The sequence below is a fragment of the Trachypithecus francoisi genome, unplaced genomic scaffold, assembly GCF_009764315.1.
Source record: "Trachypithecus francoisi isolate TF-2019V2 unplaced genomic scaffold, Tfra_2.0 Lachesis_group18, whole genome shotgun sequence".
NCBI classification, from domain to species: Eukaryota; Metazoa; Chordata; class Mammalia; order Primates; family Cercopithecidae; genus Trachypithecus; species Trachypithecus francoisi.
Genome location: NW_022681463.1, coordinates 1,046,562 through 1,059,873, shown reverse-complemented (window position 1 = coordinate 1,059,873; position 13,312 = coordinate 1,046,562). Strand labels below are relative to the sequence as shown.

Sequence of the window (13,312 nt, the reverse complement as noted above, 5' to 3'; positions counted from 1 at the left end):
TCCCATCTCAGCCTCCTGAGTAGCTAGGACTACAGGTGTGTTCCACCACACCCAGCTAATTTTTTCTGGAGAATAATTTTTATGCATAATATTCTACCTAGTGTGGGCTATAGAGAGTACTATAAATTTTTTTGAGAGTAGGAAAGGTCAGTTCTAGCATGCCATTTGAATTTGAGGCAGAATAATTTTCTGGTCCTTCTTCCCTAAATAACTTGACCAGACTTGAATGTGATTGTTTTTCACAAGGAAGGGCAAGGCCCAGCTGTGTGCTCAGACCTGTCCTCTTAGTCTAATGCTTATGGTTCATGTGCATATGAGCTTAGGAGTTTATTTCAGCGCATTATAGTGCTAATAAAATAGGACAGACACGATAACAGGGTTTGATGTGTGTCTGAGTTCAGAACACATCTTAACATGCTTATGATCACAATCAATGTCTTTTAATGCAGCCCACCCATTGTCTCTTGTGTTAAAAATATCTTTTTACACTTTTTTCATTGAAAATTTTAGTAAATGCACACGTACACACACACACGTAACATAAAATTTACCATCTTAACTATTTTTAGGTGTACAGCTCAGTGGCATTAAGTACATTCACACTGCTGTGCAATCATTACCACCACGCGTCTCCAGAACTTTCCCAACTTCCCAAATAGAAACACTGTACTCATTAAACAACTCCCAATCCCCTCTCCTCCCAGCCCCTGGCAACCACTCCATTCTCTGCCTCTATGAATTTGCCTGCTGTGAGTATCTCACATAAGTGGAATTGCACATATTTGTTCTTTTGTGTCTGGCTTATTTAACTTAGCATGATGTCCTCAAGGTTCATCCATGTTGTAGCCTGTGTCAGGAATTCCTTCCTTTTTAAGGCTGAATAACATTCCCTTGCATGGAGAGACTACATTCTGCTTCTCTATCCGTTCACTGATGGGCACTTGGGTAGCTTTCACTTCTTGGCTGTTGTGAATACAGCTGCAATGAACATGGATGTACAAATATCTGTTCAGATTGAGATCGCTCTCCGTTGGAAAAGTCAGGGCAAACGTGAAAAAATCATGCTTTCCTGATTTATTGTGATTTAAAATTTCCCAAACCTACTTCTTATTTTTGAAAAGTAGATGTCACAATTAATTTTAAAAAACCTGAAAATTTTGAGTGAAATGTTAGGTGATTTCCCTTCGTAAGAATATAAAAGAAGTAAAATGAAATGATGCTGAATCTTTAGAGAGCTTCCATGTTTCTATTAGATGTTGATTTAAACATTTTTCTAAATAAGAGATTTTCCTCTCGTGGATGAGTGTCAAGAAATAATCCGACCTCATAGCATTTATAGTCCTGGATAGTAAAATTTCAAAATCCAAGAGACAGAACAGTTAGAGAAATGCGAAAAAAAACTTAAATAAGGACCTGTAAAAAGCTACTAACTACAACCATGAGATTACTGAAGTTTGCTGATATTGTTCTCAGTTTGGTTATTGTGTTGTTTATGAATGAAAGTAGTGTATGCCTGGCCGGGCGCGGTGGCTCACACCTGTAATCCCAGCACTTTGGGAGGCCGAGGCGGGCGGATCACGAGGTCAGGAGATCAAGACCATGGTGAAACTCTGTCTCTACTTTAAAAATACAAAAAATTAGCCAGGTGTGGTGGTGGCACCTGTGGTCCCAGCTACTCGGGAGGCTGAGGCAGGAGAATGGCGGGAACCCGGGAGGCGGAGGTTGCAGTGAGCCAAGATCGCACCACTGCACTCCATCCTGGGTGACAGAGTGAGACTCCGTCTAAAAAAAAAGAAAGAAAGAAAGAAAGAAAGAAAGAAAGAAAGAAAGAAGGAAGGAAGGAAGGAAGGAAGGAAGGAAGGAAGAAAAAGAAAGAAAGAAAGAAAGAAAGAAAGAAAGTAGTGTATGCTTCTGTGAATTTTTGTTTTTAACTTTTTATGAGTGCCCTAACAAAGACTGCACATTGGGAATACAAACACCAGAGCAATGGAAACAGCGACACTTTTGTGGAGGGTCCATGTGGCCGTTCAGGTGGTTATGAACACAGGCTGGCGCCCCTGCCCTGCCGTGGGAATCCCCAAGGCACTGGAGGATTCAACCTCTCGCAGTGACCTATGGTAAGACAGCAGATGGCAGCAGAGAGAGGCTTTGCACATCCCTGCAGGTTCCAGTTTGCAGAAACGGCTTCTGAGTGACCCATCAACCGATGAGAACATCAAGTGGCAAAAAGAGTCCTTGATAAGTCATTTCATTTCTCAAGGAACCGAAAACACCAAACTAATCACTAGTCTTGTTTTTTTTTTTTTTTTTTTCTGGCAAAAGCCTGCTATCTTTCATGATTTAGCTTTCGTGAAATTGTTCCTGAAGACCCCCAAAAGAAACAATGTCATGCCATGAACTCTGTTCAGAGGCTTTGATGTGTCTATCAGGTCCAGCTTGCCACATCCTGTTTTGTGAAGTAACCACTTTATAAACACACCTGCTGTCTGCACTGTGACCTCCCTTCAAAATCATCTTTGGTTCTTCAGAGGCCTGGAATAATGCTCTGCCCAAATGAAGATCTCCATAAATGTGTTTTTGAAATGGCTAATCAAATGGTGGATATACTTAGATATTTTTGCAAAAACATTTGACAGCCTTCCATAAATATCTCTACTATGAAATGGAAACTTGTGAATGAGATGTGGCTAAGTACATCTATCCTTAAAACTCCAAACTTGAATCATGTTGTTAAATGAACTGATGTTAAGCTAGCAGGAAATTGTTGGTGGCATTCCTTATTCAACATTTTTATTGGCTTAAATGACCATAGAGAAAGCACGCTCATTAAACTGACAGATGACATAAACTTGGAATGAACTGCTAATAAACTGAAGACAGGCTTCAAAAAGATCTGGATGCACCAGAAGGATGAGCCCAAACCAGCAAGATGAAATGTAACAGGGAGAAATGCAAAGCCCTGAATTTAGGTTAGAAAAATATGGGCAGGAAGGGTAGACTTTGTGAAAAATGGGAGACAATGCTACTATCTCTTAACAAGGAGATGGTTCAGTAACATTCGATGGGACATTGCACATTGTTAAAAGAACAAATATCTATCCATGCTGACATGAAAGGATTTCCTTTTTGTTTTTGTTTGTGGGTTTTTTGTTTGTTTTGTTTTTTTGGAGATGGAGTCTCCCTCTGTTGCTCGGGCTGGAGTGCAGTGGTGCGGTCTTGGCTCGCTGTAACCTCCACCTCCTGGATTCGAGAGATTCTCCTGCCTCAGTCTCCCAAGTAGCTGGGACCACAGGCATGCGCCACCATGCCCAGCTAACTTTTATTTTTTTTTCAGTGGAGACAGGGTTTCCCCATGTTGGCCGGGCTGGTCTCGAACCCCTGACCTCAAGTGATCCACCTGCCTCGGCCTCCCAAAATGCTGGGATTACAGGTGTGAGTCACCACACCCGGCCACACCTGGAAGGATTTCTAAGACATATTACTAAATGGGAAACTATCACAGAAAAAATGATGTAAGAAATGCAAACCAACATGGTCATGTATGTGTTGCGTGTCTATGTATGTAAGTATTAATATATGCAATTTCACAAGGGAAAAGACTGGAAGGACGTAATTCAGATGTCAACACTGAAACTTCCAAGCACGGGAGTGAAATGAGACTTTCACTTTTGCTTTCATATACTCCTGTATTATGTAAGTGAAAATGTATTTATATACTCCATAATTACAAAAATCACATTGGTTGCCTTTTCATTTTGAAATGAGCAAAAGTGACAGGGCTGTTAAAAAGCTAAGTCACTTGAGCGATAATGTGGTGTCCAGAACAGTGGTCCCATGGCTCAGCCATGTCAGGGGCTGCACTGAGGACAGGGGACCATCTGCCTTCTAGGAGGACACTATGGACTGGAATATTGTTCCTGCCTGATGGAGGCTCCCAGCACAGTTACTGCTGCTTGACTGTCAGAGCATGTGTTTTCTTAGGGAAGTTGAAGGCAGCCTGTATCTAGTGGGGCGGTATGCAGTCGTTGCTTAATGCTGAATGTGTGCAGGAATGTGGGGCTGTGGAGCAGGAGGATAAAGTCGGAACTGGGACCTGTTGTTCTCAGCTATTTGAAGCTTTCTCAAGTGGAAAATAGACTGACTTCGGGTCCACCAGAGGGCAGAACAAATGCTGGAGCTCAGATGCTGGAATTCCATCTGAAAACCATGAATCCTCACAGCGGCCTGCGTGTCTGTCCCAGCCACGCCCTCCTTGGCCCCATCTCCCCCTTTCTCACCCTGACTGTCTGGCATCCTGGCCTTTCCCTTTCACTGGGATGCTTCCCTAAGAGACCCGTGTGTTTGCTGCCCTGTGTCCTCCGGATCTCTTAGAAGAGGCCCTCCCTGACCACCCCATGTTAGTTACATTGCAATTTCCCATTTCCCTCATGATGTCTTATTTTCCTCCATTTAAATTACCTGCAGCAGTTACCACCTACAGGGATCTGTTGAGAGTCGGCCACCTTCAATATGAAGCCTGAGGTTTGGTTTTGTTCCCAGCTATGGCCCCAGCCCCTAACAGTTCGTGGCACTCAGTGAATATTGCCTGGGAAAACGAATCGTTAGCCATGTGCAGAAATGGAACAGCGTCTCACCAAGTTGGGGTTGCCCCTGGACCCTGTGAACACTGGGGCAGTTGGGATGTTCCTGCTGTGCCCGTTAGTGGCTTCAGGGATCAAATGCACTAGAGAACTGTAGAAGTGCAGTCCACATGCTCTGTGTGGTAGGACCAGCTGCTGTTGGCCTCTGCGCATGATCTATTACCTCTCTGAGCAGCGCCTTCCTGCTACCCTCAGTGGGAAAAGCACTCTGACAGCCTAGGACTTCCGAGCACTGCTGTGAGGTGCAAATGAGGTAACACGGGAAAAGCGTGAAAAGCATTTGGTGAGATGTATGGAAAGTGCAGAGACCCTGACCGGATGAGTCAATGGTCTTCTTCGTTACTCTGTTGACCTTTCTTTAACTGCAGAGTCGCATAGCTGTCACCACCTTATCCTTTTTTGCTGCTGTATCTGCCCCCAGCCATTCCTCTCCCGGCTTATGTGGCTAGACTCGTCTGCCCGTGCTGCAGTTACTCCAGGCTTTGTGTAAATGTGCATTTTTTTCCAGCCCCCAGTTTATCAAGCTTTGCTTGAGTCACTTGTATCTGAAATACCTTCCGTCACCCTTCCAGCTTGGGCTCTGTCTAGTGGAAAACAGATGACAGTCACATGTTAGTTAGTGCTTTACTATGTGGAGAATGTTTGCATACATTATCTTATTTCATTGCCACGAACTTGGGAAAGATTCAGGAAACCCGTTTTAAGATGAGGACACTGAGGCCAGGGTGAGTGAGTGAGCTTTTACCCACCTCTCAGATGCTCTCTAGTTGTCAGAGACCAACCCGAGGGGGTGGCTCAGGCCCCACCCCTGCAGCATACTCCTTGGGGCCTCCCAAGTGGGCCTGACCTGCTCACCCAGCTGTAACCGTCTTCTGATGCCCCTTCTGGAAGGTTGTTTGAGACCACGTTTCCCAGTTTGTTCGTGAATCTCACGCAGGCAGAGGGAGCAGCGAGGCTGTACCTGCTGCTCATAAAAAGCAGAGCTTGTCCACACCGAGGGCTCGGCTGGGTGGGAGGCCGCCTCCACAAGGCTTTTTCTTGTTTGGTACAAAGTGCAGACTGATGCTTTGAGATACAGTCAGGATGATCATTTTCAGAGCTTGAGCTCTAATTTCCAGGAATGTGACCAGACCTCTCTGTCCATTCCTGCAAGTGGTCGAGAGCAGCCCGTAATTATTTTGGCTTGGTCTTTTAATAGCTTGAGAGTAATAATCTACATAGCTCGTAGGAGTGAATGTACTTATTTTAAAAGTTCTGTGTTTTTTGATGTTGTTGTTGTTGTTTGAGACAGGATCTTGCTGTCGCCTAGGCTGGAGTGCAGTGGCACAGCACAGCTCACTGCAGCATGAACCTGCTAGGTTCAAACAATCTTCCCACCTCAGCCTCCTAAGTAGCTGAGACTCCAGGCGCATGTCATCACACCTGCCTGGCTAACATTTTTATTTTTTGTAGAAACAAGGTCTCCCTATATTGCCCAGGCTGGTTTTGAACTCCTGGGCTGAAGTGATCCTCTTGTCTCAGCCTCCCAAAGTGTTGGGATTATAGGTGTAAGCCTCTGCAGCCTGCTTAAAAAGTCCTATTTTCACAGTCTATGTGCAGGGCATTTTGGAAGTCAGGTAGAAACCATTTCCCATTTTCTGTTACCTGGGTGATAGGTGATTGGTTTTTGTTATTTGAAATCCATTTTAAAAGTGTATGGCCCTCTATGAAAATACTTCTAATTATTGGTGTGGGAAATGCTTTGAAATCCTTGGATGGAAAGCTTGTACCATGAAAGAATAGAACCGTTGGTGGGGTCTCTGGGAGAGGCTCATGAGGGCCGGGCAAGCTGGTGGGGGCAGCAGGCAGTCACTCTCATGGGGCAGGCTGACCTAGTGGGCTTATTTCCCATGGAAGTGGGTACTGAAGAATAAAAAGCAGTTTCAGGCCAGCTGCGGTGGCCCACGTCTGTAATCCTTGCACTTTGGGAGGCTGAGGCAGGGGGATCCCTTGAGTCCAGGAGTTCGAGACAAGACTGGGCGATATAGTGAGACCTTGTTTCTACAAAAAATGAAAAAATTAGTGGAGCGTGGTGGCACACTCCTGTGGTCCCACTACTTGGGACGCTAGGGTGGGAGGGTCACTTGAGCTTGGGAGGCAGAGGTTGCAGTGAGCCGAGGTCGTGCTATGAGTGACATTTTGAAGGTCTACTTCTGCGATTCATCCAGGAGCTAAATGGGTCACATCCACCCAACTCAACGTTCCCCAAGGTATGTTTCCAGTCCACATGCCACATTGTCCGTAGACTGATATGCCTCAAAAACCCGGTAGAGGTGGGCATAGGGTTGGGTAGAAATCATCTGCCTCCCTTCCTTCCCCACCAATCTTTCTGGTGACAGAAGTTTTTCCGTAACTGAGGCAGAATGGGGGCAGACACCCTGGCAACTTACCCATTTGTGTTATGAAATATAAAACATTAATGTACTTCTATAAAAATAGTGATAGATGAAATTAAAACTTGCTGTTCTATTAAAACTGTATTAGATTTTAAACTATTATAGAGATTATATTTTAATGTTTTAAATGTATTTGATACATTACAAAATTATTTTAGTTACAAGCATATCATTAAAGCTATTCTTTATTATTACAAAATGCTTTTACAATGCTATTCTTGACAACAGGAAAATACTTACCCTCACTGAAGTAGGCGGAGTACCAGTTTTTGGAAACCATGTCAAGCATAATGGCAATATTCAGGTTCAATCTTCCTATAAATCTGCTCAATATTTATCTAAACCTTAGCTTCTATTCTTTTCACGTTACTAGTTATATTTTCACTTAAAAAATCGGAGGCTGAAGGGGTAAGCAAACAAACTTTTCAAGTAGACAAAGCTCATCTTTAATCAACAGAATTTAGAGTCCAGTCTTTCCAAATCTGTTTTTTGACAACAGAAACTCGTCCCTCCCCTGCCCCATTTTGTCCTCCCCATTAAATGGTACTGTGTCAATAAAATTCCCAAGCGACCCCTTTAAATCAGCGTTCCTTCTGATGCTGGCTGCCATTCACCAGAGTCATGGAAAAGGGAGATGTGTTGGACAGGTCTGTCATTACAGGTAGTAGTTGGTGGTACATCCAGTCTGTGTTTCTTACACAAAATTACATCTAAATATTTGACATGAAGCCATTTGCTATCATAAGCCATCACTAAGAACTTCTAGTCTGTCTCACTCGGTTGAGGCTGCAATGTTGTTAGGTGCTATGACCACAATGAATGCAACAGACAGCCTCTCAGCCGCGCTGCGAAGTATTCATAACCAAAAGGCCATATTTCAAATTAAATCATAGTAGCTAATGACATACCATTTACATATCACAATCTGAGTCTCTGAAACAGGGGAACATATAATGGTATCCAGAACATCTTTACATCAAAATAATCTATCATACTAAAAAGTTTTCACTTACAAAAAGTGTAACAGAGTTTAAGGCACTGGTAACTTTGTCCACTGTTAGAGATTAAAACTTCCAAAGCAAATAAAAGAACCAATGTTCACCTTTAATGTGGGGGAAATTGGCAAAAGGAACCCCATGAGGACACCCAAACCACCTCTGTGTCCTCTGTGAGCCTGGCCTTTCTCTCTTGTCCTCAGAGAAAGAAAAACAGATGCCGATATCCTCTGTTTAAAATATGAAAGTACCTTACACCAATAACCCCTAGCGGCCCGGGGTCTCAGTGGAACTAACTTAAGTGAAAATTAAGACAGGCATAGAATTAGGCCTTTGTTTTGAGGCTTTAGGAGAGCAGAGCTCCATTGTGCCGTCTGGAGTTTCACGTGAGGCCTACGGGGGTTTCAAATGGTTGCGTTTAAGATCAGAATCTTTGTGCTGGGAAATGCTGGCGACTGGGCATTGACAGCTGAGCACAGGTTGCCTCATCCCTCTCATGCTGTCTATTTTTTATTCTAACAACTGGGAAATGCATTACACTGGCTTTTTTGACTTCCCAGAACAAAATCTAATTAGCAAATAACACAATTCAGTGACATTCAGCAGGATGCAAATTCCAGACACCGCAATCATGAACACCGTGAAGACAGTCTTCTCCGTGGGCCGCGACACAAAGCAGTCGACAGTGTTGGGACAAGGCCAGGCATTGCACTTCACCAGCCGCTGCATGGAGAAGCCATCATACATGACGTAGAAGACGTACATGAAAGCAGCTTCAAAGACCACCCGGAAGAAGATGCTGCTGGTGTAGGTCCACCACAGAGAGCCTTCGATGCGGACCTTCTGGGTTTTGATCTCCTCGATGTCCTTAAATTCACTCTTTATCTCCCCCTTGATGAACTTCCTCTTCTTCTCATGTCTCCGGTAGGCCACGTGCATGGCCACCAGGAGCGCCGGCGTGGACACAAAGATCAGCTGCAGGGCCCAGAGCCGGATGTGGGAGACGGGGAAGTAGTGATCGTAGCACACATTCTTGCAGCCGGGCTGCAGGGTGTTGCAGACGAAGTCGGCCTGCTCATCTCCCCACACCTCCTTTGCAGCCACAACGAGGATCATAATGCGAAAAATGAAGAGGACGGTGAGCCAGATCTTCCCGATGCTGGTGGAGTGTTTGTTCACGCCCCCCAGGATGGTCTGCAGCGTGCCCCAATCCATCTTCTACTCTGGGCGGTTTGCTCTGGAAAAGACGAATGCACACAACACAGGAATCACTAGTTAGGACGGAACAGGGAGACTTCTCTGGGTCTGGATAAGCAAGCGTGCTTAAATCTCTTCCTGGGCAAACACCAACTCTTATGCAACCTCACCAAAACAGGTGAAGACAGAACCAACTTAGTTTGTCATAGGATTAAATGTATAGTTCCCAAACCCTCTCGAACATGTTTTTAGGCATTCTCTGATAAACGGTAGCTTGTTCACCTGAGTAATTCACCCAGTTTTTAAACACATCATAAAAATTTACTGTGTCAGGGAGTGTCACAAAGTACTCGTTAGCTGAAAGGCACTCATGGGTTCTGACCGGACCCCTGCATCCTCTGCAGAGCTTCCTTGGGTCCTCCTGATTCTGCACAAGTTACTTAGCATTCAGCAGCTGCACTGATTTGCAGTCTCAAGTTTTGGCTGTACCAGTGGGGCTAATACTAGCGTGGGTCAACCTTGCTCAAAGGCTGAGAGGCCAAGTACAGGAGAACTGTGAGGATAAGATGTAACTTATAGCTCTTCTATCTAGTCTCTCTGCTGAGCCACTTTCCTTAACGTCTTGAATTAATTTTCACAGACTTGGCATGTAGCAGTGTAACTGTTGTTACCAGTGGTTAAGTTTACATTTGAGGCACCCCGAGTTAAAATTTTACAAAGCACCTTGCTTCCTTCTACATGAGAGGAAGAAGTTATGAATGCCCTCTTCGTGGAGGAAAGCCACTGTGAGTATAGACTTTCGTGTAGGTTTTGTGGATGGCTTGGTGGCCTCATTGTCAGGCTGGCACTGACCGCTCAGTAAGCATATCTGTTTTGACAAGTGCTGCAACGTGCATTATAATTGTGGGCTGTGGTTTTAATTTCAAAGTGTTTCTTGAAAGATACATTATTTAAAAGGACAGAAAATTCAACTCCCCCGGTTACTGGCCGACTAAGCGACATCACTGCACTGCAGTTCAGTGCTGAAGCTTGGGGGAGTCCCACACTCCTTACTGCAAGTGGATGTGGAGAGGCCCGTGGATAACCTGCCGTGAGCCCGTGGCCTTCTTTTCATCCCAGGATGTGAACTATCTTCACTGATTCATAGTTACACCCTGCCTGCCACAACTAACCTGCTCCTAAACAAGATTCCACCCTCTCCACAATCCGGATGAATCATCTCTTTTCCACCCTTCAGAGCTGGCAGTGAACCCTCCTCCTCCTTTTACTTAAAAGCATCCTCCTCTCCTCATTTTAGGCAAGTTGCATCCTGTTTTCTGACGGACTCTGGAAGCAGGGTCGTAGTGAATGTCTTTCATGACCCAGAGTCACTGCCACGGTGCACCAAGGTCAGGCCGAAACCATGTAGTGTCACCTTGGTCAGAGGCGACAGGAGAGAGGTGGCCAAGAAAGTTACATCGGATTGACACAGGCCGGTGAAACAGCCCCACTGAGCTTGGGAAAGAAAAACATCACTGGAAAAAACAATATTTTAGCCCAGACTCAGTACTGACCCATTGAAATCCAGACTGGGAAGCCCTTAGATGAGCTGGTTGTCCTGCTAAAGCACCTATGGCTCAGGCCAGTACCGTCCCGGCAGCAGAACCACTGAGGACAGCAACATTCTGGTTTTAACAAAAGCATCTTACGGAATTAGACATTCTTCATTGGCCCTCACTGAGTGCAAAACAGGATACTCCCCGAAGTAAACTCTCTCCTGGTTTACACCTGGCCAAGAATATGGGGCTGCGGGAGGAGGGGTTTATCTTTTGCCCTCTTCTACCTGCCAAACCCAGGTCATATACCCTTCGACAGACCTGTCCAGTTACCATTGGCTGAGAAAAATACAGTTCCAAGAAACCCTATATTGTTATTTTATAAAGTTTGAGCTGAAGCTACCTGTTTTAAAGATCCTTTTTCAGGAAGGGGAGTAAATTTTAATTTACTAATTAATTTACTAATGGGCTAGGGGATCATGGGTTAAGAGGGGCTCAGAAGCAGGATGTTGTTTTCAATATTCAAGTCAGAGGAGGAGCTGCCCTCCTGGCCTCCCGACCCTGGGCGGTTACATGCAGCTTCCTACCCGGCCTACGCCAGGGCCACGGCGCACCGCCTGGAGAGCTGCCAGAGGCCAGAGGAGGAGTTGGTTCAGTTCCTTAGGGAAGACACTGGGTGTATCACCAAGTTCCAGAAAACACAAAAGGGACTCTTCACCTCTTAATTTCTCCACCCTTAGGTGATGGGTGGTTGACCTTGCCTGGCTGCCCCCAGAGGGTTCCTCCACCCTTCTCACCAGTGTCTGAAATTGTGACAGGCTTTGCACAGCAGTTTCGAAAGGGACCTAAGGTCACATGGGGACACCGTTCTCAAGGCAGTCCCAGGTGCATGGACACAGAACTCAGCTGTCAGCAGCTGGTAGGTGAGCGCTGTTCAGGCTGCCTTTCTCCTCCAGTGGGGCAGGATCGAGGCACTGATGCAACCGTCCTGAAGACGCGGGTCTCAGGCGCACCCCACCTCTTTGCGAACAAAGGTCCTAAACATTTTCTTTCTAGCCGGGGCGCACAGCCCGGAAACAAACCCTCGTGAGGTGTTTAGGAAAAAGGGAAGCCACCGAAATCTTGGCCCCGGGTTCGGCCGGGGTCGGCGGGCTCCGCGTTATTTCCAGGCAAACTCCGCCCAGACCTCTCCCCGGGAGCTTTTTCTGCAGAAGCCGTTCCAGGAGGTAAAGGTCAGTTCCTGCAGCGGAGGCTTCCTGCTTCTCCCGCGAAACGGAGCTTGACTTCGAAGCTAAGCGTTCGATCAATTTAAAACGTTTGGTGTCAGTGGGTCAAGTAGCCACGCGGCTGCGCTCGCGTACCCCAAAGCGACATCGGCGACACCACAAACCTCGCGCTGGTGCTCGCCCCCGCCTCCTTCCCCTCCCTCGCGCACCCGGCCCCACTCGCACCCCGGTCGGTGCCATCGCGTCCACTTCCCCGGCCGCCCGATTCCAGCTCCGGAGCTCGGCCGCAGCAACGCCCGCTCCAGAAGGCGGCCCTCGTCCCCCGGACCAAGGACGCGCGCTGGTCCAGGCCCCCGGATCCCCGAGACCCACGCGGCCGGGCACCCCCTCTGGGGCTCGCGGTCCCTCCCCGTGCCGGGTTCCTGGCCGGGCAGTCCGGGGCCGACGGGCTCACCTGCGTCGGGAGGCAGCGCGCGGCGGGCCGGGGCGGGGGTCTCGGCGTAGGGGTCTCTGCGCTGGGGCTCCCGCGCTCCTGGGCGGGTCCTGGGCCAGGCGCCGCCGAGGGGCTCCGAGTCAGGGAGAAGAGCGCGCGGGCGCTGCGGGGCCGCAACACCTGTAGCCCGCCGCGGCGCCTTTTAACCGCACCCCACACCCCGCCTCTTTCCCGGGAGACCGGGGGAAGTTACGGAGGGGGCGGCGCCGCGGGCGGGGCGCGCCCGGCCTCCGGGTCCCCAGAGCTTCCCGTGTCCACGAACCCACGACCGCCCCCCGAAAGCCCCGAACCCCCCGAGGCCCCTTCGAGGCACCAAGTCTCCGAGTTCCTTTGAGCCGCCATGAGTTCCCCAAGAGCCCCCAGCGCCCCGAGTCTCCCCCGGTTACCCCGAGCGCCGCCTCCTCCAGCCCCTTGGTGGCCCGGGTGGAGCGGGGGCGGCTGCGCGTCGGGACCCCCAGGCAGCGGCGCCCCAGGCCTGGTTCCGGCGCTGTGCGGTGGGCGGGGTTCGGGGCTGGCTGCGGTCGTTCCTCTCTACTCCGCCTGGTGCGCGAGGACTGGGCATTCAAAGCGCTTCTTTAATGTTTTATTGTTGGAGAAACAGGCGTTCGTCCAAGGACTGACCTGTTGGAGTCGCGGGGCTGCGCGGGCCCGCGAGGCTCTCGCAGGGGGTCTGGGCTGGGTCGCGGGGCGGTGCCCTCTGAATGGGGTGACCGGGGAGGGGGCGCCGGTGCTGGCGAAGTCCCGCTGCTTTCTCCCCTCAAAACCTCACCGACCCGAACGAACGCCTTCTC

General features: G+C 48.0%; 1 protein-coding gene across 2 annotated transcripts; it reads right to left on the bottom strand.

Moving 5' to 3' along the window:
- Positions 1-7,162: 7,162 nt before the first annotated feature.
- On the bottom strand, positions 7,163-13,046 carry GJB2 (gap junction protein beta 2). Of its 2 annotated transcripts, none has more exons than XM_033177049.1 (2): positions 12,908-13,046; positions 7,163-9,307 (listed from the first exon to the last, which is right to left on the bottom strand). In XM_033177049.1, the coding sequence occupies exon 2, from the start codon at positions 9,283-9,285 to the stop codon at positions 8,605-8,607; it is 681 nt and encodes a 226-aa protein (XP_033032940.1). In that variant the 5' UTR covers positions 9,286-9,307; positions 12,908-13,046; the 3' UTR covers positions 7,163-8,604. The 2 variants fall into 2 exon arrangements, with proteins under 2 accessions (XP_033032940.1, XP_033032939.1); XM_033177048.1 differs by lacking the exon at positions 12,908-13,046 and adding an exon at positions 12,483-12,763.
- Positions 13,047-13,312: the final 266 nt, after the last annotated feature.